We start from the raw sequence: 20,747 nt of genomic DNA, 5'->3' as shown, positions 1-20,747 counted from the left end.
ATCCCCTGCTGATTTTGTACGTTTGCCCACTGACAAAGAAATGATCGGTCTATAATTTTACTGGTAGGTTTATTTGAACAGTGAGAGACAGAATAACAACAACAAAAATCCAGAAAAACGCATGTAAAAAATGTTAAATTGATTTGCATTTTAATGAGGAAAATACATATTTGACCCCTCTGCAAAACATGACTTAGTACTTGGTGGGAAAACCCTTGTTGGCAATCAGAGGTCAGATGTTTCTTGTAGTTGGCCACCAGGTTTGCACACATCTCAGGAGGGATTTTGTCCCACTCCTCTTTGCAGATCTTCTCCAAGTCATTAAGGTTTCGAGGCTGACGTTTGGCAACTCGAACCTTCAACTCCCTCCACAGATTTTCTATGGGATTAAGGTCTGGAGACTGGCTAGGGCACTCCAGGACCTTAATGTGCTTCTTCTTGAGCCACTCCTTTGTTGCCTTGGCTGTGTGTTTTGGGTCATTGTCATGCTGGAATACCCATCCACGACCCATTTTCAATGCCCTGGCTGAGGGAAGGAGGTTCTCACCCAAGATTTGACGGTACATGGCCCCGCCCATCGTCCCTTTGATGTGGTGAAGTTGTCCTGTCCCCTTAGGAGAAAAACACCCCCAAAGCATAATGTTTCCACCTCCATGTTAGATGGTGGGGATGGTGTTCTTGGGGTCATAGGCAGCATTCCTCCTTCTCCAAACACGGCGAGTTGAGTTGATGCCAAAGAACTCCATTTTGGTCTCATCTGACCACAACACTTTCACCCAGTTGTCCTCTGAATCATTCAGATGTTCATTGGCAAACTTCAGACGGGCATGTATATGTGCTTTCTTGAGCAGGGGGACCTTGCGGGCGCTGCAGGATTTCAGTCCTTCACGGCGTAGTGTGTTACCAATTGTTTTCTTGGTGACTATGGTCCCAGCTGCCTTGAGATCATTGACAAGATCCTCCCGTGTAGTTCTGGGCTGATTCCTCACCGTTCTCATGATCATTGCAACCTCACGAGGTGAGATCTTGCATGGAGCCCCAGGCCAAAGGAGAGTGACAGTTATTTTGTGTTTCTTCCATTTGCAAATAATCACACCGTTGTCACTTTCTCACCAAGCTGCTTGGCGATGGTCTTGTAGCCCATTCCAGCCTTGTGTAGGTCTACAATCTTGTCCCTGACATCCTTGGAGAGCTCTTTGGTCTTGGCCATGGTGGAGAGTTTGGAATCTGATTGATTGATTGCTTCTGTGGACAAGTGTCTTTTATACAGGTAACAAACTGAGATTATGAGCACTCCCTTTAAGAGAGTGCTCCTAATCTCAGCTCGTTACCTGTATAAAAGACACCCGGGAGCCAGAGATCTTTCTGATTGAGAGGGGGTCAAATACTTATTTCCCTCATTAAAATGCAAATCAAATTTATAACATAGATTTTTGTTGTTGTTGTTATTCTGTCCCTCACTGTTCAAATAAACTCACCATTTAAAATTATAGACGGATCATTTCTGTGTCAGTGGGCAAACGTACAAAATCAGCAGGGGATCAAATACTTTTTTCCCCTCACTGTAGACTATACTACCTTACAGGAAAAAATATAGACTATACTACCTTACAGGAAAAAATATAGACATTAGGATTCCTGTGTGTCAGAAAAGACTGTTTGATCTATTATCTGTTGAACTTCTTAACAGAACTTAACAGGGGGGACTTCTACGACTTGTCTGAAAACGATTTGCGTTGCAAAAAGTTAAAGGACAAATTCTATTTTTTATTATGAATCCTTTTTATTAATTTGTGGAAAAAAAAGGAAAGGATATCATGAGGGGAATAAAAGACTACATCATCACACTGGGAGTGTGGTCTACTACAAGGATTAACCCCATTGGGCGGTGGAAGAGTGGGCAGGACACATATCCAGCTCATATTTTCTTATTATTCAGGTTAGATCCATTCTGGCAAAATGTATTTAGTCCCAACATGGCAACCCTGCTGGATCCATTTAGTCCCAACATGGAAAACCTGCTGGATCCATTGAGTACCAACATGGCAACACGGCTAGATCCCAGACACACATCACCTGGCAACCAGGCTGGATCCATCGAGACCCAACATGGAATACCCATTACTCCTCTTCATCATCCTCTTCTTCACAGGAACATTCAGGCAGGGAACGGAGCTGCCACTCCAGTTCATTCTTTTATTTATCCATCACGGGAGAGGGTGTGTGTAGTGGAGGTTGGGGGGGGGGAGGGTGTATAGGGGAGGTTGGGGGGGGAGGGTGTATAGGGGAGGTTGGGGGGGGAGGGTGTATAGGGGAGAGTGAACAGGGATGTGAGGGTGTATAGTGGAGGTTGGGGGGGGAGGGTGTATAGGGGAGAGTGAACAGGGATGTGATTTGTTAGTGTTTGCTCTTCTTTGATTTCTTGTGGGACCGATGCGGAGACCGTGATTTTGACCGTGACTTCTTAGCGGATTTCTTGGGTGTTCTGGAGCGCGATCTCCTGGAACGTTTGGGCGTGCGGGGTAAAGAGGGAGACCTGGGGAGAAAGCACACACACAGGAGAGTTAAGGAGAACTGGAGAACCAAGCTGTAACGGCCTTTAAGGACGTTTTCTGAAAGTTATCCACAAAGATAGAAGGATCAGATATTTGATTGGCAGTTGTTCTTCCTCTCAAAGTAAAAGGAAAAGCAGAACAACATACTTCTAGAAGAATGTTTTGAAGACGTCTAAATGCTTCCTGACCTTTTGGACAACTTCTTGCTGCTGGTGACGCGAGGGGAGTCTTTGTGGGAGGAGCGGGATCGTGACGACGCTACGTCCTTGGAGTAGGAGCGGTCCGAGCGTTCGGAACGTTCTGACCTCTCCGAGCGGGGGGACGGGGAGCGAGCCCGTCTGCTGCTGCTCCTCGGGGGGCTGCCGGGCGAGCCGCTGTGACGCCGTTTCTTAGCAACCACAGGAGACACACCGCGCCTGGCAGAGATGATGAAATTGACAGAATAATCGTTTTTTTTTGTTGTTGTCATAAAACGACTGGCTATCGGTTTTTTAATTTGAATCCCAGTGAGATATGAATCTCTGTCAAGGAAGCCCTGAACTGCCAGTCTTTTCAAGGATGCATATGAATGGTATTTAATCCCAATAGGGAGTGCTTTCCTAGGATCTGATAGGAACCCATCACATAGCGCTATCACTAAGTTTGCTCTTGCAATCCAACCATTATTCATTTTAGATTTGTATAGAAATGTTTTGTTTCATATTTCTCACCTCGTTTTATTTTTATTTCATTAAGCACTTTGAAAGGCATTTGTTGGAAGAAATGTGGTCTATAAATAAAGCTTGATTGATTAATAGAGCCACTAATGTCATTAAGTCTAATGAATGCATCATGAAGACTAGGAGGGACTAACCTGTCTCTCCTGGTCGGAGTAGACTCCTCCTTCTTGGCGTCTTTTAACCGAGCTTCGCTTTTCTCCTTATCCTTTTTCTCCCTCTCTTTCTCCCGCTCTTTCTCTCGTTCCAGTTTCTCCTTTTCTTTTTCCTGAAAGAAAAAAAAGAGGCTTTAAGTTATATTACTGAATGGAAAGCGACATGATCCATATTTTCCTTTATTCAGCTATGATAGTACACCCAGTAACAATTGGAACTGTTCTCCAGGGAGTACTGGGCTATTAAATATGTCAATATCTGAAGTATCCTCTAGGATATGTCCTTCAGATGTAAACTTCAGATCATTTGAGGTAAATAACAATGACCGTAATTAATGTAATAAATTACATTGGCAAACTATAGTACAGCTCCGAACTTGCATTCGTAAAGGATTCAGACCCCTTCCCCGTTTTCCACATTTTGTTACGTTACAACCTTATTCTAAAATGTATTAAATTTAAAAAAAAAATCCTCATCAATCTACACACAATATCCCATAATGACAAAGTGCAAATGGGTTTTTAGAAATTTGTGCAATATATAAAAAACATAAATACCTTATTTACACATATGGATTCAGACCCTTTGCATGAGACTCGGGTGCATCCTGTTTCCATTTATCATGCTTGAGATGTTTCTATAACTTGATTGGAGTCCACCTGGGATAAATTCAATTGATTGGATGGGATTTGGAAAGGCGCAGACCTGTCTACATAATAAGGTCCCACAGTTGACGGTGCATGTCAGAGAAAAAAAAAACAAGCAATCAGGTGGAAGGAATTGTCCGTAGAGCTGCGTGACAGGATTGCGTCGAGACACAGATCTGGGGAAGGGGGTACCAAAACATTTCTGCAGCATTGAAGGTCACGGAGATAACAGGGCCTCTATCATTCTTAAATTGAAGAAGTTTGGAACCGCCAAGGCTCTTCCTAGAGCTGGCCACCCGGCCAAACTGAGCAATCAGGGGAGCAATCTGACAGAGCTCCAGAGTTCCTGTGTGGAGATGAGAGAACCTTCCAGAAGGACAACCATCTCTGCAGCACTCCACCAATCAGGCCTTTATGGTAGAGTGGTCAGACGGAAGGCACTCCTCAGTAAAAGGCACATGACAGCCTGCTTGGAGTTCACCAAAAGGCACCTTTAGACTATCAGACCATGAGAAACAAGTTTCTCTGGTCTGGTAAAACCAAGATTGAACTCTTGGCCTGAATGCCAAGCATCACGTCTGAAAGAAACCTGGCACAGTCCCTACGGGGAAGCATGGTAGCAGCATCATGCAGTTGGGATGTTTTTCGGCGGCAGGGACTAGGAGACTCTAGTCAGGATCGAGGGGAAGATGAACCGAGCACAGAGAGATCCTTGATGAAAACCTGCTCCAGAGTGCTCAGGACCTAAGACTGGGGCGAAGGTTCACCTTCCAACAGGAAACGACTCTAAGCACACAGGGAAGACAACGCAGGAGTGGCTTCGGGACAAGTCTCTGAATGTCCTTGAGTGGACCTGAAAATAGCTGTGCAACGACGCTCCCCATCCAACCTGACAGAGCTTGAGAGGATCTGCAGAGAAGAATGGAAGAAACTCCCCAAATACAGGTGTGCCAAGCTTGTAGCGTCATACCCAAGAAGACTCCAGGCTGTAATCACTGCCAAAGGTGCTTCAACAAAGTACTGAGTAAAGGGTCTGAATACTTATGTAAATGTGATTTCATTTGTTCAAAATATAACTGTAGGAAAAAAATACAGACCTGTTTTTGCTTAGTTGTTATGGGGTATTGCGTGTAGATTTATGGAGGAAAAAAGCAATGTGATCAATTTTAGAATAAAGCTGTAACGTAACAAATTGTGTAAAAAGTCAAGGGGGTCTGAATACTTTCAGAATGTACAGTATGTTCCGTCAGGAACCAAGAGGATTTGGTTCATAGGTAATACCTTGTGTAACAGTTTGGTTCATAGGTAATACCTTGTGTAACAGTTTGGTTCATAGGTAATACCTTGTGTAACAGTTTGGTTCATAGGTAATACCTTGTGTAACAGTTTGGTTCATAGGTAATACCTTGTGTAACAGTTTGGTTCATAGGTAATACCTTGTGTAACAGTTTGGTTCATAGGTAATACCTTGTGTAACAGTTTGGTTCATAGGTAATACCTTGTGTAACAGTTTGGTTCATAGGTAATACCTTGTGTAACAGTTTGGTTCATAGGTAATACCTTGTGTAACAGTTTGGTTCATAGGTAATACCTTGTGTAACAGTTTGTCTCTGTAGTGTTCCACCTGTTCTTGGAGACTCTGGCCAGACTTCTTGGGCCTTTTCCCAGACTCCAGCTCGTCCTGGAACTTCATCACTTTGACCTGAAGAAGAAAACATATTATTTTTTACATGTAGAAGAAAAAGGGTCAACTTACATGATGTGGCCATTGAACACATGGAGGAAACCAAATGTCTTGGTTTCCTTACTATACTATTAAAATGAACAACTCCGAGCCTCATGTGAGTTGTACTTGTTTGTCTGTATATTTCTGTTTATCTGATAATAATAATATTATATGCCATTTAACAGACACAGTCAAGCGCAAATGTGTTATTATATATTTACATATGGGTGGTCCCAGGAATCGAACCCACTATCCGTGTGCTCCACCAACTGAGCTCCAGTAAATTGCTGCCATGTTTACCTCTATCTCCCGTAGCTTGGTGCGTCTGTCCTCATTCATCTCAGAGTGCTTGGTTTTGGAGTCCAAGTCGTCTCTGATGGGGTTAGAGTAACTGGGAGGCTCCTCTGAACGAGAACTCTTGGTGTCCTCATCATCACTGTCGTCCTCGTCCTTATTCTCCTCCTCTGGCTGCTCAAAGATCTCCCACTTTGAGGTGGTCACGGCTGAGGAGGAAACAAATACACAATTAAAACAAAATCATAGCTTGATAGAAATTGCCACAAAAAAACAGGTTCAGGATACTTTCAAGAGGAATCCTAGCTTGGTAGAAAGTGGAATCCTAGCTTGGTAGAAAGTGAAATCCTAGCTTGGTAGAAAGTAGCCTATTCAAGTGGAATCCTAGCTTGGTAGACAGTAGCCTATTCAAGTGGAATCTTAGCTTGGTAGACAGTAGCCTGCAGTCGTGGTCTCACCCTGTGCCTCCAGCTCAGATTCGTCCACTGCTTCCCATTTTGAAGGCGCTACTTTAAAGGATTTGGCCGCAGCACGATCCACTGAAAGACAAGGAGGTTGATTAGAAAACTGTCCTGTTGACGTTCGGGTTAAGTCCATTGACCTCTTCCAAGGTAAGGAAACAAATATGAAGTCTCCCTTTAATAATCAACGTGTCCGTATGTGGATGTGTAAAGGTTCAATGGTCACCCACAGGGCAGTCCGTCTATGTCCTCCTCCGGGGCTTTGATGGGCACTCCATCCAGATCATCCAGCCCCAGGGAAGCTCCGTCTAGAGGGGCGCCGGCCACCACGGCAGCCCCGTCCAGTCCTATAGGAACCCCATCTACGTCCTCCAGTGGGGCCCCATCCATGTCCTCCCCAATGGGGGCCCCGTCAATGTCCTCCACTGGCTCATTCTGGGCCAACAGACTAGGGGCCAGATGTTCAAACTGCAGTTTCTGTAGTGAGGAGAAGTGGAGCGGTTTAGGGATTAAAACATAAAAGAAGCTTCCAGAAGTTATTAGTGCTGAGTGGATGACATTACACATCACCAACATTATCAAATCGTAACATTTCCAATAGTCACACAATATTGTCAAACCACGGCAACATTTTCAAATCGTAACATTTCCAATAGTCACACAATATTGTCAAACCACGGCAACATTTTCAAATCGTAGCTACGTAATAATAAGATTAGCAAGCATTCGTTAGCAGAACCATGAGAAAGAGGACAAGACGGGGAAGGTAGGCTAGCTGACCTCTACTGTGATGGGAGTGGAAGCCGCCTCCTCAGCTGACAAGTTGACTAGACCCAGGAAGACGTTCTGTAGCTTGATGAGGAAGGGATCTGGGTACACGGCCCAGTCCTCCCACGCACGGAAACACGACATCACTCGTTGCTGTGGACCAAGAGAAAATACTACTTTAGAAATTTGAAACGGTAAAACCCTGTCTAGAAGCAAACCCTATAGCCCCTAAAACCCAGGTCCTACACCCTAGCCTAGGCCCTGTGTAGTTCTGAAAGATAGGTGTAGGTAACATGATTAAAACTGAGAGGAAAAATGGATACAATTGAATATACCTTAAAGTTCTCTGACTGGAGATGACCCTGTGTCGACTTGTATGTTGCATTGAGGTCCGAGAAGACCTGGCAGAGCTTGGCCTCAAAGCTGTGTGAGGGACACGTTCAGCATATTAACTTGTGTTGGAAAACACCAATATATACACTGCAAAGTTATGCAAACCAAAAGCAAGCAAAGGTCCTTGACACCCACAGTCACAAGCAAACATCACAACCACCGAACCCAAACTCAACTACTTACTATTTTCTGTAGTACGACGCGTTGGCTACTTTAGCAGACGAGTTGTACAGCACATCAGACACAAGATATAAACGTGCAATCTGAAAAAAACAAGGAATAATAAATCAAAAACAACATTTCAGACAAACTGGCCAGTCCTCCCTGATTTAAACGAAATAACTACGATAAAGAGGACTCATTTTACGGCACGTTTTACACAAGCCACTCGAGGCTCTTTCAGAAAACCAAACACCACGAGGCAAGAAAGGGAGTTACAAAGAAACAAACCTGGGCGAACGCAAATAACAAAGTTGTGCCTACGACTTTATATAGTATCTTTATATACCCATTTACATGGAAATTCATTTTGGTGAGGTAAGCATACAAAACAATCTAATATACATGCAATAGAAAAAGGGAAGATGTCTATTTCACATAGTATGTCACCTAACAGACGCCAGGATTTCATCCTGTTTACCTTCTTGGGGAGTGGTGTCTTGAGGATGGAGAGAGACTCTGTGACACACTCTACGATCTCCTCTGCAGCCTCGGCATGACTCAGACAGAACAACATGGCCTCTGCTATGTCACCCTTCCTAGGAGTCAGACCTCTCAACAGCTCTTCTAGCTGATCACGCTCTCTGGGGGGGGGGTAAGTAGTTCAACATCATTTTTTATGTTTAAAGTTAGTAGCCTTGTCCGACCCCGAATGACGCGCAGAGGAGTCTATCTCCTGTTTCTGTAGTGTGAGGCAACGTGATGTACCAGTACACCCACTGGACAGGACACTAGTCTATCTCCTGTTTCTGCAGTGTGAGGCAGCGTGATGTACAGGACACCCCCTGGACAGGACACTAGTCTATCTCAGTGTCTTTAGTGTCAAGGTGCGAGTAACTTCAACCACATGCTATTGTGCACAGCACATTTAAGCCTGGTACATCAAGAAACTGAAAGTTAGCCTTAGTGAACATTGAATTATATGGGACTGACCTACTGAGTAAATCATTTGTCATAATAACATTTTTGCGAATCACATGACTGCAAGGCATGGCTCTATGCTTGTGGTGTGCTTGCGTACGGGGAGGGGGTTGTGGGAGATGATTGGTTGGTAGAATAAGCTGATTAAGCCAATGCCTATGTGCCGGGAGTTTCTCCAGGTCTTTCTGTGTGGACTAACGAAGGTTGACTCGTTGCTTCAACAGATTCTTTGTGCATTTGTTCATTAGAGAATACCAATATGTTAATGACATTACAAACACGGAACATACTCCTCTTTTAAGCATCCTTTCTTCCCAGGTTCCTCCTCTTCCTCCTCTGGCTCCTCCCCCTCTTCAAAGTTGCCGTGTAGGTAGGGGTTGAGGGGAGGAGGGCGCCACAACGAGCCGTTCTTGAACATGCGGAATTCGTCCGTCCGCCATTTTGTTGGTGCTTCTCCCTGTGGGGGGGGGGGTTAGGACATCATTCACATTAGATTAGACAACAAGGACATTGTTCAGGGTATCAAACAGTACCGGGTTGAACAATTCCTCTTCTTCCTCCTTTTCAATGTGACAATATTAAGAGGACAGGCATGTTTGACCTAACCAATCATGAGGGGACAGACATGTTTGACCTAACCAATCATGAGGGGACAGACATGTGTGACCTAACCAATCATGAGAGGACAGACATGTGTGACCTAACCAATCATGAGAGGACAGACATGTGTGACCTAACCAGTCATGTGTGGACAGACATGTTTGACCTAACCAATCATGAGGGGACAGACATGTTTGACCTAACCAATCATGAGAGGACAGACACGTTTGACCTAACCAATCATGAGAGGAGAGACACGTTTGACCTAACCAATCATTTAAAGGCAGCAAGGTAAAAAAATCTGTCGTTTTGCCCCTGAACAGGCAGTTAACCCACTATTCCTAGGCCGTCTTAGAAAATAAGATTTTATTCTTAATGAATTGATTTGTCTAGTTAAATAAAGTTTTTATTTTTTTTAAAAGGACAGACATCAGAGTGATAAAGGAGAAGGTAAAAGGGGAGGATGTGATGCAGGAGAAGGGGGCTGGTCCGTACTGACCTGTAGTATGGAATAGAGTTTCCAACGGTAGTAGACGTGTGCTGGGCTCTGGTTCTCAAACAGAAACCTGCCCAACAGAGGCAACACAATGACTAACAAGTCAACTTGTTGACAAACAAAATACACTATGGTACATGACATAATCAAACCGGTGATCATAGGAGACACAGAAACATACCGGTACATGGGATTGCTGAGCTCTCGATTCATGATCATGGCTTCGAACATGGGGCCCTCACGCACCACAAACTCGATCATTCGGTGGATGAGAGAGAGCAAATTCCTAGAAGAAAAACACAGTTAAAACAAAACGGATTCAGAGCAGACGACCCTTCTTCTCCGGAGGCCTGTCTGTCTGCTTGTGAGACCTAGAAACAGCCTCTGGGCTACACACTATCACAACACATCCAGATGTACTAGACCAGGGTTTCACAAACTCGGTCCTGGAGACCCCCCTAAGGGGTGCACGGTTTGTTTTACTCCAGCTGATTCAAATCATCAAAGCTTTGAGTTCATTACCTGAATCAGCTGTGTAGTGCCCCCAAAACGTGCACACCTTGGGGGTCTCCAGGACTGAGTTTTGGGAAACGCTGTACTAGACAATTCAACTTTAATTATTTTTTACATTGTATTGTTTGACTACATGAACTAATCTAATGTGTAAGAATGATGAAAGAAACATCTTCCTAAATGTTTGACCGTAGCATTTCTGATATGATAAAAATACCTTCAAATCAATGTTAAGAGCCATTAACAGTCTAAAAACAAAACACTAGTTATTACTTCTACTAGTTACATAAGCATGCATGGGCCTTTATGAAATCAATATAACAGGCAATGCTAACTACCATCTCCCCACAGTAAAGACTAGAAGGAAGGGAGGACAGAGAAGCTGGATAATAATACAAGTGTGATAGAGAGGTTTGAGTGACTCTTTATTGAGTGACGTATCAGCCAATACAGTGCCTGTCAAATCCACCCTGAACTCCTGACTGGCTGGCTGACTGACTGGAAGAACCAAAGCAGTACAGGATTGTTGGCCTGAATAGGCTACATAACAAAAAGACCCTCTATTGGTCATTATGAGTCACTAGTTAATGATGTATGAATAAATACCAATGTGTAAATGGGTGAATTAGGCCTTAGAGTGATCTAATATTGGTGCATGTTGGACAAATTAGTGGCCAACAAAAAAACACAGGATGTCTTTAATTTATTTGTAGACAACACAAATCACATTGATGAGATAGTATTTTAGCTGATCCTACCAATGCATGGTGGGTAAAATTCTGTATACTTTCCCAATCCATCCCATGATGCTTTCAGGTCCCTCGCTGCCGCAGACAGTTCAACTTGTTCTGCTCACCAAGGCCAATGTCAAAGGTCACTGAGACTAATGGGAGGTTTGGATTGGATGTCTGAGCTGGGGCCAGGTGTTGCTGAGCCCGTGATTGGATGACAGAGGCCAAGGGGGCGTGTCGGTGGGAGTGAGCAATAGTCAGAGGGCAGGACCGGTCACTCTAAAGAACCCAACTACTACCAGAATAGTATGGTATGTACGTCATGTGAGAGTGTAATATGTAGCTAGCGTCATAACATGGATATTATTAGCCTATGCATGCGAGTGGTGATATAGTGTCGTGAAAATGCTTTTGATGTCCTCTATACCATCAAACAAGTAATGGCATGGTGGTTCACGGACTGTATTGATGTTTGCAGGGAGAGTTGGATAAATGTGTGAGGAGAACAGCATATGGACACTGTGGTGGCAGGAAGCCAATGGTGTGCTGTAGGAATGAGCATCTTGCAGTCTGCTAGCATTAAACCTGATGGGGCTCTTTGGCTACGTCTGCTAGCATTAAACCTGATGGGGCTCTTTGGCTACGTCTGCTAGCATTAAACCTGATGGGACTATAAGGCTACGTCTGCTAGCATTAAACCTGATGGGGCTCTTTGGCTACGTCTGCTAGCATTAAACCTGATGGGACTATAAGGCTACGTCTGCTAGCATTAAACTTGATGGGACTATAAGGCTACGTCTGCTAGCATTAAACCTGATGGGACTATAAGGCTACGTCGGCTAGCATTAAACCTGATGGGACTATAAGGCTACGTCGGCTAGCATTAAACCTGATGGGACTATAAGGCTACGTCTGCTAGCATTAAACCTGATGGGACTATAAGGCTACGTCTGCTAGCATTAAACCTGATGGGACTATAAGGCTACGTCTGCTAGCATTAAACCTGATGGGACTATAAGGCTACGTCTGCTAGCATTAAACGTGATGGGACTATAAGGCTACGTCTGCTAGCATTAAACCTGATGGGACTATAAGGCTATGTCTGCTAGCATTAAACCTGATGGGACTATAAGGCTACGTCTGCTAGCATTAAACCTGATGGGACTATAAGGCTACGTCTGCTAGTATTAAACCTGATGGGAATATAAGGATACGTCTACTAGCATTAAACGTGATGGGACTATAAGGCTACGTCTGCTAGCATTAAACCTGATGGGACTATAAGGCTACGTCTGCTAGCATTAAACCTGATGGGACTATAAGGCTATGTCTGCTAGCATTAAACCTGATGGGACTATAAGGCTACGTCTGCTAGCATTAAACCTGATGGGACTATAAGGCTACGTCTGCTAGCATTAAACCTGATGGGACTATAAGGCTACGTCTGCTAGCATTAAACCTGATGGGACTATAAGGCTACGTCTGCTAGCATTAAACCTGATGGGACTATAAGGCTACGTCTGCTAGCATTAAACCTGATGGGACTATAAGGCTACGTCTGCTAGCATTAAACCTGATGGGACTATAAGGCTACGTCTGCTAGCATTAAACCTGATGGGACTATAAGGCTACGTCTGCTAGCATTAAACCTGATGGGACTATAAGGCTATGTCTGCTAGCATTAAACCTGATGGGACTATAAGGCTACGTCTGCTAGCATTAAACCTGTTGGGGTCATAAGCCTACTTGTGCTTGCCTCAACCATTGCTCACCCATACTGAACGACCCCCGTAGCATGCAGAGATGTAATTGATCAAACTTAAAAAATGTGGGTTTATTCATTACGGGTTGTTTTTATACGTTTTTACACCAATTTTAAAAAGTAAAAACATGTACCTTTCTGTTGGGATAACCACTTTGACTATGGCTTGGGACAGAGTCTGTATATGAAGTCACATCAGATAATAAACATAGAATATGTAAGTATTATTAAAAAGGCAACAGGTGAAAGATATGAATATAAAAATGCATTATAAACTGCATCATATGAAAAACAACTTTCCTTTTTTACTGCTGTCAATTTTTACTAAAAAAAGGTCAAATGAATAAAGTTCTTAAAATTCCCACACAACTTACCACTGCGCTTTTTATTTAGACTAAACACACACACACCTCTCTATACAGCCATTGTTCCTGTACTGTCATCTTAAATGACTTTCCTTCTAGCCCAGCTAGGAAAACAGAAGTTCAAAATCTCACCTCAATAAAAGTAGACATTTTAAAAATTGGAACAAACCTAAGACTAGTAGACGATATGCCCCCCAAAACAACGTCACTGGCTGGCCAATGGCCTAAGTAGGCCAATAGGTCTACCAAAACACTTCTAAAACACTGGTACACAACAGGCCTAATACAGCAACATCCCAGACACGGCGAATTACCTTGTCGAATTCCTCCTTGTTCTTGGGCGGAGGGAGCAGGACGGCGTTGGGGTTCTTCAGCCTCTCGCGGGTCTGTGCGTTGAAGGGTAGGCCGGAGGGGGGCGGAGGGAGGGTGTTCTCCACCATGGACGGGGGGATGTAGATTGGGTGAGGTGGGATGGGTACACCTTTACCCCAGCCCAGCTTCATCTCAAAGTTCATCATCATCTTCCCTGGATGCAGCACAAAAATATTCTCTTAAAAATTAAAACACTAGTAACCTTCCACCACATCTGATCTTGTGAGCAATTCTACCAAATCAGCTGCTGTTTCCAATATGCCATGGTCATGTTGTATGATACAAGGAACCACTTCACAAAATAACCATTATTATCACTGGCATTGACAATGGAAGGCTGCTGATCCCAAGCATCATATGTCCTTCCGTTCTGGCCTTGAGCAAGACACTTAACCCCGTCAACCCTCCATCTGGAGAGCTACTGGGGGTGCAGGCTTTTGATCAAACCCTGCTCAAACACAGAGTCAGCTTATCAAGGTCCTGTTGAGCAGCTGATTTATATATATATTTTTTTACAATGTGGTATGTTCGAGCAGGGATGGAGTAAAACCCTGCATGCTCAGCAGCTCTCCTGGACTCTCCAGGAGGAGGGTTGGCCACCCTGCATGCTCAGCAGCTCTCCTGGACTCTCCAGGAGGAGGGTAGGCCACCCTGCATGCTCAGCAGCTCTCCAGGAGGAGGGTTGGCCACCCTGCAACATTGCAATTACCACCAAATACATTGTCTTTATAAAAATAATTCAAAAATATTTCAATGAAGCAGGCTAAGGTGGGTGAAGTGTAATAACGAAGATGTTTATCTATTTGTAAGGTTAAAATATTCCGTGTTCAGGGGAGATCATGACAGCATAGGAGTTAATTGTCAATTAGGCTATTCTAAGAATGTTTTTAATTTTTTTATTACTTTGTCAGAATTACATGGTCAGTATTGAATAGAGTAGAATCCTAGCCAATTATGATCGCTTGAGAGACAGTTCTACAACCGGAGTATGCAACATTGGTTTTGTCAACTGCGTACCCGTATCAACTGCGTGTTGGCCATCTGTTATTTTAGGACATGGGACATGACAATAATGCATGCTAATAGCTAACTAGCCAGATAGACAATTCTAAATGTATTGTGGTTTGGCTGGTTATCTAGTGAGTCTGTTGTGTATCATCATTTTAAAGAAATAATTGATCTGCTGCACAATGCCTCTCTCTCCTCTAGCTACAGGCCCACTGACACAAACGCAGGTGATGCACACAGCATGACTTTTCAAGGATTTTAATTGCTGACCAAAAACGTGCTATGACTGGGCAAATAACTCGCTAGCAATTATCAACAACAAATGCGCTTCGATCTCAAAAACGCATCTTGCGACTGCATGATTGAAAGACAGCTCGTGCCTGTCAATGCAAGGCCTACAATCGTTATACTGTGATGCACTCTGCAGCGATTGGGAGGAAAGTGAGCAAAACGCTGCATCAAGAGGACGCTTTGATCCAATTATGATCGGAGCCTAATTATTTGATATTGTGATTTTTTGCATGATTTGTTTTACTTGTCCAACCGGACAAAATAAAATCTATAATCTGCTTGTCCAACCGGACAAAATTAAATCTAGAATCTGCTTGTCCAATAAAATGTTTTTACTTGCCCCCACGGGGCAAGAGGACAAGCGTTAATGTTGACAAGGTTTTTGATCCATTATCAGTTTTCATATCATAACCATTGAACTCTTAACTGTTTTAAATGTCACCATTGGCCACATGGTGAAATTCCTGAGCGGTTTCCTTCCTCTCCGGCAACTGAGTTAGGAGGGACACCTGTATTTTTAGGTGTATTGATACACCATCCAAACCTTAATTAATAACTTCACCATGCTCAAAGGGATATTCAGTGACAGATAATTGTATGTTTGGGGTACAGAGATGGGGTATTCAATGCAACTTACTTTGTGATTTGTTAAGTACATTTTCACTCCCAAACGTATTTAGGTTTGCCTTAACAAAGGGATTGATGACTTATTGACTCAAGATATTTCATCTATAATTTTTTTTAACAACTTGTAAAACTGTATAGAAACATAATTCCACGTTGACATTATGGGGTATTGTGTGTAGGCCAGTGTCGTGACACAAACCCTTAATTTAGTCCATTTTATATTCAGGCTGTAAAACAACAAAATATGGAAAAAGTCAAAAGGGGGGTGAATACATGTGATACCCGTTGGTGTCCTCTACAACTCCCATGTCCCAGAGTGCAAAAGGAAAGCCCAGGAGGCAGTACATGTAGAGGACACCAACAGGTATCACAACTCCCACGTCCCACAGTGCAAAAGGAAAGCCCAGGAGGCAGTACATGTGATACCTGCTGGTGTCCTCTACAACTCCCATGTCCCAGAGTGCAAAAGGAAAGCCCAGGAAGCAGTACATGTGATACCTGTTGGTGTCCTCTACAACTCCCATGTCCCACAGTGCAAAAGGAAAGCCCAGGAGGCAGTACATGTGATACCTGCTGGTGTCCTCTACAACTCCCATGTCCCAGAGTGCAAAAGGAAAGCCCAGAAGGCAGTACATGTGATACCTGCTGGTGTCCTCCACAACTCCCATGTCCCACAGTGCAAAAGGAAAGCCCAGGAGGCAGTACATGTGATACCTGTTGGTGTACTCTACAACTCCCATGTCCCACAGTGCAAAAGGAAAGCCCAGGAGGCAGCACATGTGATACCTGCTGGTGTCCTCTACAACTCCCATGTCCCAGAGTACAAAAGCAAAGCCCAGGAGGCAGTACATGTGATACCTGCGGGTGTCCTCTACAACTCCCATGTCCCAGAGTGCAAAAGGAAAGCCCAGGAGGCAGTACATGTGATACCTGCTGGTGTCCTCTACAACTCCCATGTCCCAGAGTGCAAAAGCAAAGCCCAGGAGGCAGTACATGTGATACCTGCGGGTGTCCTCTACAACTCCCATGTCCCAGAGTGCAAAAGGAAAGCCCAGGAGGCAGTACATGTGATACCTGCTGGTGTCCTCTACAACTCCCATGTCCCAGAGTGCAAAAGCAAAGCCCAGGAGGCAGTACATGTGATACCTGCTGGTGTCCTCTACAACTCCCATGTCCCACAGTGCACAAGCAAAGCCCAGGAGGCAGTACATGTGATACCTGCTGGTGTCCTCTACAACTCCCATGTCCCACAGTGCAAAAGGAAAGCCCAGGAGGCAGTACATGTGATACCTGCTGGTGTCCTCTACAACTCCCATGTCCCAGAGTGCAAAAGGAAAGCCCAGGAGGCAGTACATGTGATACCTGCTGGTGTCCTCTACAACTCCCATGTCCCAGAGTGCAAAAGGAAAGCCCAGGAAGCAGTACATGTGATACCTGCTGGTGTCCTCTACAACTCCCATGTCCCACAGTTCAAAAGGAAAGCCCAGGAGGCAGTACATGTAGAAGACACCAGCAGGTATCACAACTCCCATGTCCCACAGTGCAAAAGCAAAGCCCAGGAAGCAGAAGCGTTAATTGATGTAATGTAAGTGAAGTAGCATTGTGTGTCAGTGGTGTGATGATAACTAAAGCTTTAATACCGTTGAGGTTCTTCAGAGCTCTCTCCGCATCCCTCCGATTCATAAAGGCAACAAAGCCACAGTTCCTCTCCCTGGCCCTCTCCTCGTCCGTCCGCGGCCACATGATCTTCACGCTGGCTAGAGGGCCATAACGCCCAAACTCCTGACACAGCATCTCCTCGTTCATCTATACAGCAACCAGAAGAACACAGAGGGGGAGGCAGGGAATTGTTGTTATTGGTGTCATTTTACATTGGAATATCCTCAGTAATACAATATATTAGTAGCAATTCAGTTACTAAAATATTAAATTAGGAATATAATACATTCATACAACACATTTAGAAGCCATTTCTAAACCACAAAAAAGGTTTACCTGTGGGTTGATGTTTCCGAGATATAAGTTAGTCGTAGAGGGGTCTCCAACGTCATGGGAACCAGGTGCAGAGTCGTCCAGAACTGCAGAGAGAGCAGAGCAGACCTTCTATAATAGATCAACTTAGTGAGACGTAGATATTAAAAGCAACCCACGGTATTAAGTTATCACATTACCACTGGATGGACGGTTTCTTCTTGAAGAAACATCCACTAAAAAGAGCAGAAAAGCAGGATAAATGTTGTTTCCCAGCGAAGTGGAAATGGGGTGGGAGGAGGACGGGGGCAGTTGGCACGAGGGGCGTGGAGGAGGGGGGGGCAGTCAGTAGGAGGAGGGGGGGGGGCAGTTGGCACGAGGGGCGTGGAGGAGGGGGGGGGGGCAGTCAGTAGGAGGAGGAGGAGGAGGGGGAACGAGAGTCATCAGGAGGAGGGGGGGGACAGTCAGCAGGAGGAGGGGGGGGGACAGTCAGTAGGAGGAGGACGGGGGCAGTTGGCACGAGGGGCGTGGAGGAGGACGGGGGCAGTTGGCACGAGGGGCGTGGAGGAGGACGGGGGCAGTTGGCACGAGGGGCGTGGAGGAGGACGGGGGCAGTTGGCACGAGGGGCGTGGAGGAGGACGGGGGCAGTTGGCACGAGGGGCGTGGAGGAGGACGGGGGCAGTTGGCACGAGGGGCGTGGAGGAGGACGGGGCAGTTGGCACGAGGGGCGTGGAGGAGGGGGGGGGCAGTCAGTAGGAGGAGGGGGGCAGTTGGCACGAGGGGCGTGGAGGAGGGGGGGGGGCAGTCAGTAGGAGGAGGAGGAGGGGGAACGAGAGTCAGCAGGAGGAGGGGGGGGACAGTCAGTAGGAGGAGGACGGGGGCAGTTGGCACGAGGGGCGTGGAGGAGGACGGGGGCAGTTGGCACGAGGGGCGTGGAGGAGGACGGGGGCAGTTGGCACGAGGGGCGTGGAGGAGGACGGGGGCAGTTGGCACGAGAGGCGTGGAGGAGGACGGGGCAGTTGGCACGAGGGGCGTGGAGGAGGGGGGGGGCAGTCAGTAGGAGGAGGAGGAGGGGGGCAGTTGGCACGAGGGGCGTGGAGGAGGGGGGGGGGCAGTCAGTAGGAGGAGGAGGAGGGGGGCAGTTGGCACGAGGGGCGTGGAGGAGGGGGGGGGAAGTCAGTAGGAGGAGGACGGGGGCAGTTGGCACGAGGGGCGTGGAGGAGGGGGGGGGCAGTCAGGAGGAGGAGGGGGGCAGTTGGCACGAGGGGCGTGGAGGAGGGGGGGGGGCAGTCAGTAGGAGGAGGACGGGGGCAGTTGGCACGAGGGGCGTGGAGGAGGGGGGGGGGGGGCAGTCAGTAGGAGGAGGACGGGGGCAGTTGGCACGAGGGGCGTGGAGGAGGGGGGGGGGCAGTCAGTAGGAGGAGGACGGGGGCAGTTGGCACGAGGGGCGTGGAGGAGGGGGGGGGGCAGTCAGTAGGAGGAGGACGGGGGCAGTTGGCACGAGGGGCGTGGAGGAGGGGGGGCAGTCAGTAGGAGGAAGACGGGGGCAGTTGGCACGAGGGGCGTGGAGGAGGGGGGGGACAGTCAGTAGGAGGAGGACGGGGGCAGTTGGCACGAGGGGCGTGGAGGAGGAGGACGGGGCAGTCAGTAGGAGGAGGACGGGGGCAGTTGGCACGAGGGGCGTGGAGGAGGACGGGGGCAGTTGGCACGAGGGGCGTGGAGGAGGACGGGGGGCAGTTGGCACGAGGGGCGTGGAGGAGGACGGGGGCAGTTGGCACGAGAGGCGTGGAGGAGGACGGGGCAGTTGGCACGAGGGGCGTGGAGGAGGGGGGGGGCAGTCAGTAGGAGGAGGAGGAGGGGGGCAGTTGGCACGAGGGGCGTGGAGGAGGGGGGGGGGGGGGGGGGGGAGTCAGTAGGAGGAGGACGGGGGCAGTTGGCACGAGGGGCGTGGAGGAGGGGGGGGGCAGTCAGTAGGAGGAGGAGGAGGGGGGCAGTTGGCACGAGGGGCGTGGAGGAGGGGGGGGGCAGTCAGTAGGAGGAGGACGGGGGCAGTTGGCACGAGGGGCGTGGAGGAGTGGGGGGGCAGTCGGGTAGGAGGAGGACGGGGGCAGTTGGCACGAGGGGCGTGGAGGAGGACGGGGGCAGTTGGCACGAGGGGCGTGGAGGAGGACGGGGCAGTTGGCACGAGGGGCGTGGAGGAGGGGGGGGGCAGTCAGTAGGAGGAGGAGGAGGGGGGCAGTTGGCACGAGGGGCGTGGAGGAGGGGGGGGGCAGTCAGTAGGAGGAGGAGGAGGGGGAACGAGAGTCAGCAGGAGGAGGGGGGGGACAGTCAGCAGGAGGAGGGGGGGGACAGTCAGTAGGAGGAGGACGGGGGCAGTTGGCACGAGGGGCGTGGAGGAGGACAGGGGCAGTTGGCACGAGGGGCGTGGAGGAGGACGGGGGCAGTTGGCACGAGGGGCGTGGAGGAGGACGGGGCAGTTGGCACGAGAGGCGTGGAGGAGGACGGGGCAGTTGGCACGAGGGGCGTGGAGGAGGGGGGGGGCAGTCAGTAGGAGGAGGAGGAGGGGGGCAGTTGGCACGAGGGGCGTGGAGGAGGGGGGGGGGCAGTCAGTAGGAGGAGGACGGGGGCAGTTGGCACGAGGGGCGTGGAGGAGGGGGGGGGGCAGTCAGTAGGAGGAGGACGGGGGCAGTTGGCACGAGGGGCGTGGAGGAGGGGGGGGGCAGTCAGTAGGAGGAGGACGGGGGGACAGTCAGTAGGAGGAGGAGGAGGGGGAACGAGTCAGCAGGAGGAGGGGGGGGCAGTCAGTAGGAGGAGGAGGAGGGGGAACGAGTCAGCAGGAGGAGGGGGGGGGGACAGTCAGCAGGAGGAGGGGGGGGGCAGTCAGTAGGAGGAGGACGGGGGCAGTTGGCACGAGGGGCGTGGAGGAGGGGGGGGCAGTCAGTAGGAGGAGGACGGGGGCAGTTGGCACGAGGGGCGTGGAGGAGGGGGGGGGGCAGTCAGTAGGAGGAGGACGGGGGCAGTTGGCACGAGGGGCGTGGAGGGGGGGGGGGCAGTCAGTAGGAGGAGGACGGGGGCAGTTGGCACGAGGGGCGTGGAGGAGGGGGGGGCAGTCAGTAGGAGGAGGAGGAGGGGGAACGAGTCAGCAGGAGGAGGG

General features: G+C 47.9%; 1 protein-coding gene across 5 annotated transcripts in view; it reads right to left on the bottom strand.

The window, feature by feature from the left end:
* Nucleotides 1-1,746: 1,746 nt before the first annotated feature.
* The window catches only part of LOC109899193 (U2 snRNP-associated SURP motif-containing protein), a 34,185-nt gene continuing 15,184 nt past the window's right edge, over nt 1,747-20,747 (bottom strand). Inside the window, exons 7-25 of one of the 5 annotated variants that reach the window (XM_031836393.1) lie at nt 17,793-17,828; nt 17,617-17,699; nt 17,262-17,427; nt 13,638-13,849; nt 13,093-13,136; nt 10,134-10,238; nt 9,956-10,022; nt 9,147-9,313; nt 8,357-8,519; nt 7,900-7,979; nt 7,659-7,746; nt 7,336-7,476; nt 6,786-7,032; nt 6,553-6,633; nt 6,101-6,303; nt 5,666-5,776; nt 3,409-3,539; nt 2,744-2,971; nt 1,747-2,536 (exon numbers count right to left, since the gene is read on the bottom strand). In XM_031836393.1, coding sequence (XP_031692253.1) covers nt 2,398-2,536; nt 2,744-2,971; nt 3,409-3,539; nt 5,666-5,776; nt 6,101-6,303; nt 6,553-6,633; nt 6,786-7,032; nt 7,336-7,476; nt 7,659-7,746; nt 7,900-7,979; nt 8,357-8,519; nt 9,147-9,313; nt 9,956-10,022; nt 10,134-10,238; nt 13,093-13,136; nt 13,638-13,849; nt 17,262-17,427; nt 17,617-17,699; nt 17,793-17,828 — 2,492 coding nt within the window. In that variant the 3' untranslated portion in view covers nt 1,747-2,397. The other 4 variants (XM_031836394.1, XM_031836396.1, XM_031836395.1 and 1 more) reach the window with 4 other exon arrangements.

This window comes from Oncorhynchus kisutch, linkage group LG11, assembly GCF_002021735.2.
Source record: "Oncorhynchus kisutch isolate 150728-3 linkage group LG11, Okis_V2, whole genome shotgun sequence".
NCBI classification, from domain to species: domain Eukaryota; kingdom Metazoa; phylum Chordata; class Actinopteri; order Salmoniformes; family Salmonidae; genus Oncorhynchus; species Oncorhynchus kisutch.
This window is presented reverse-complemented; position numbering and strand designations above follow the sequence as displayed.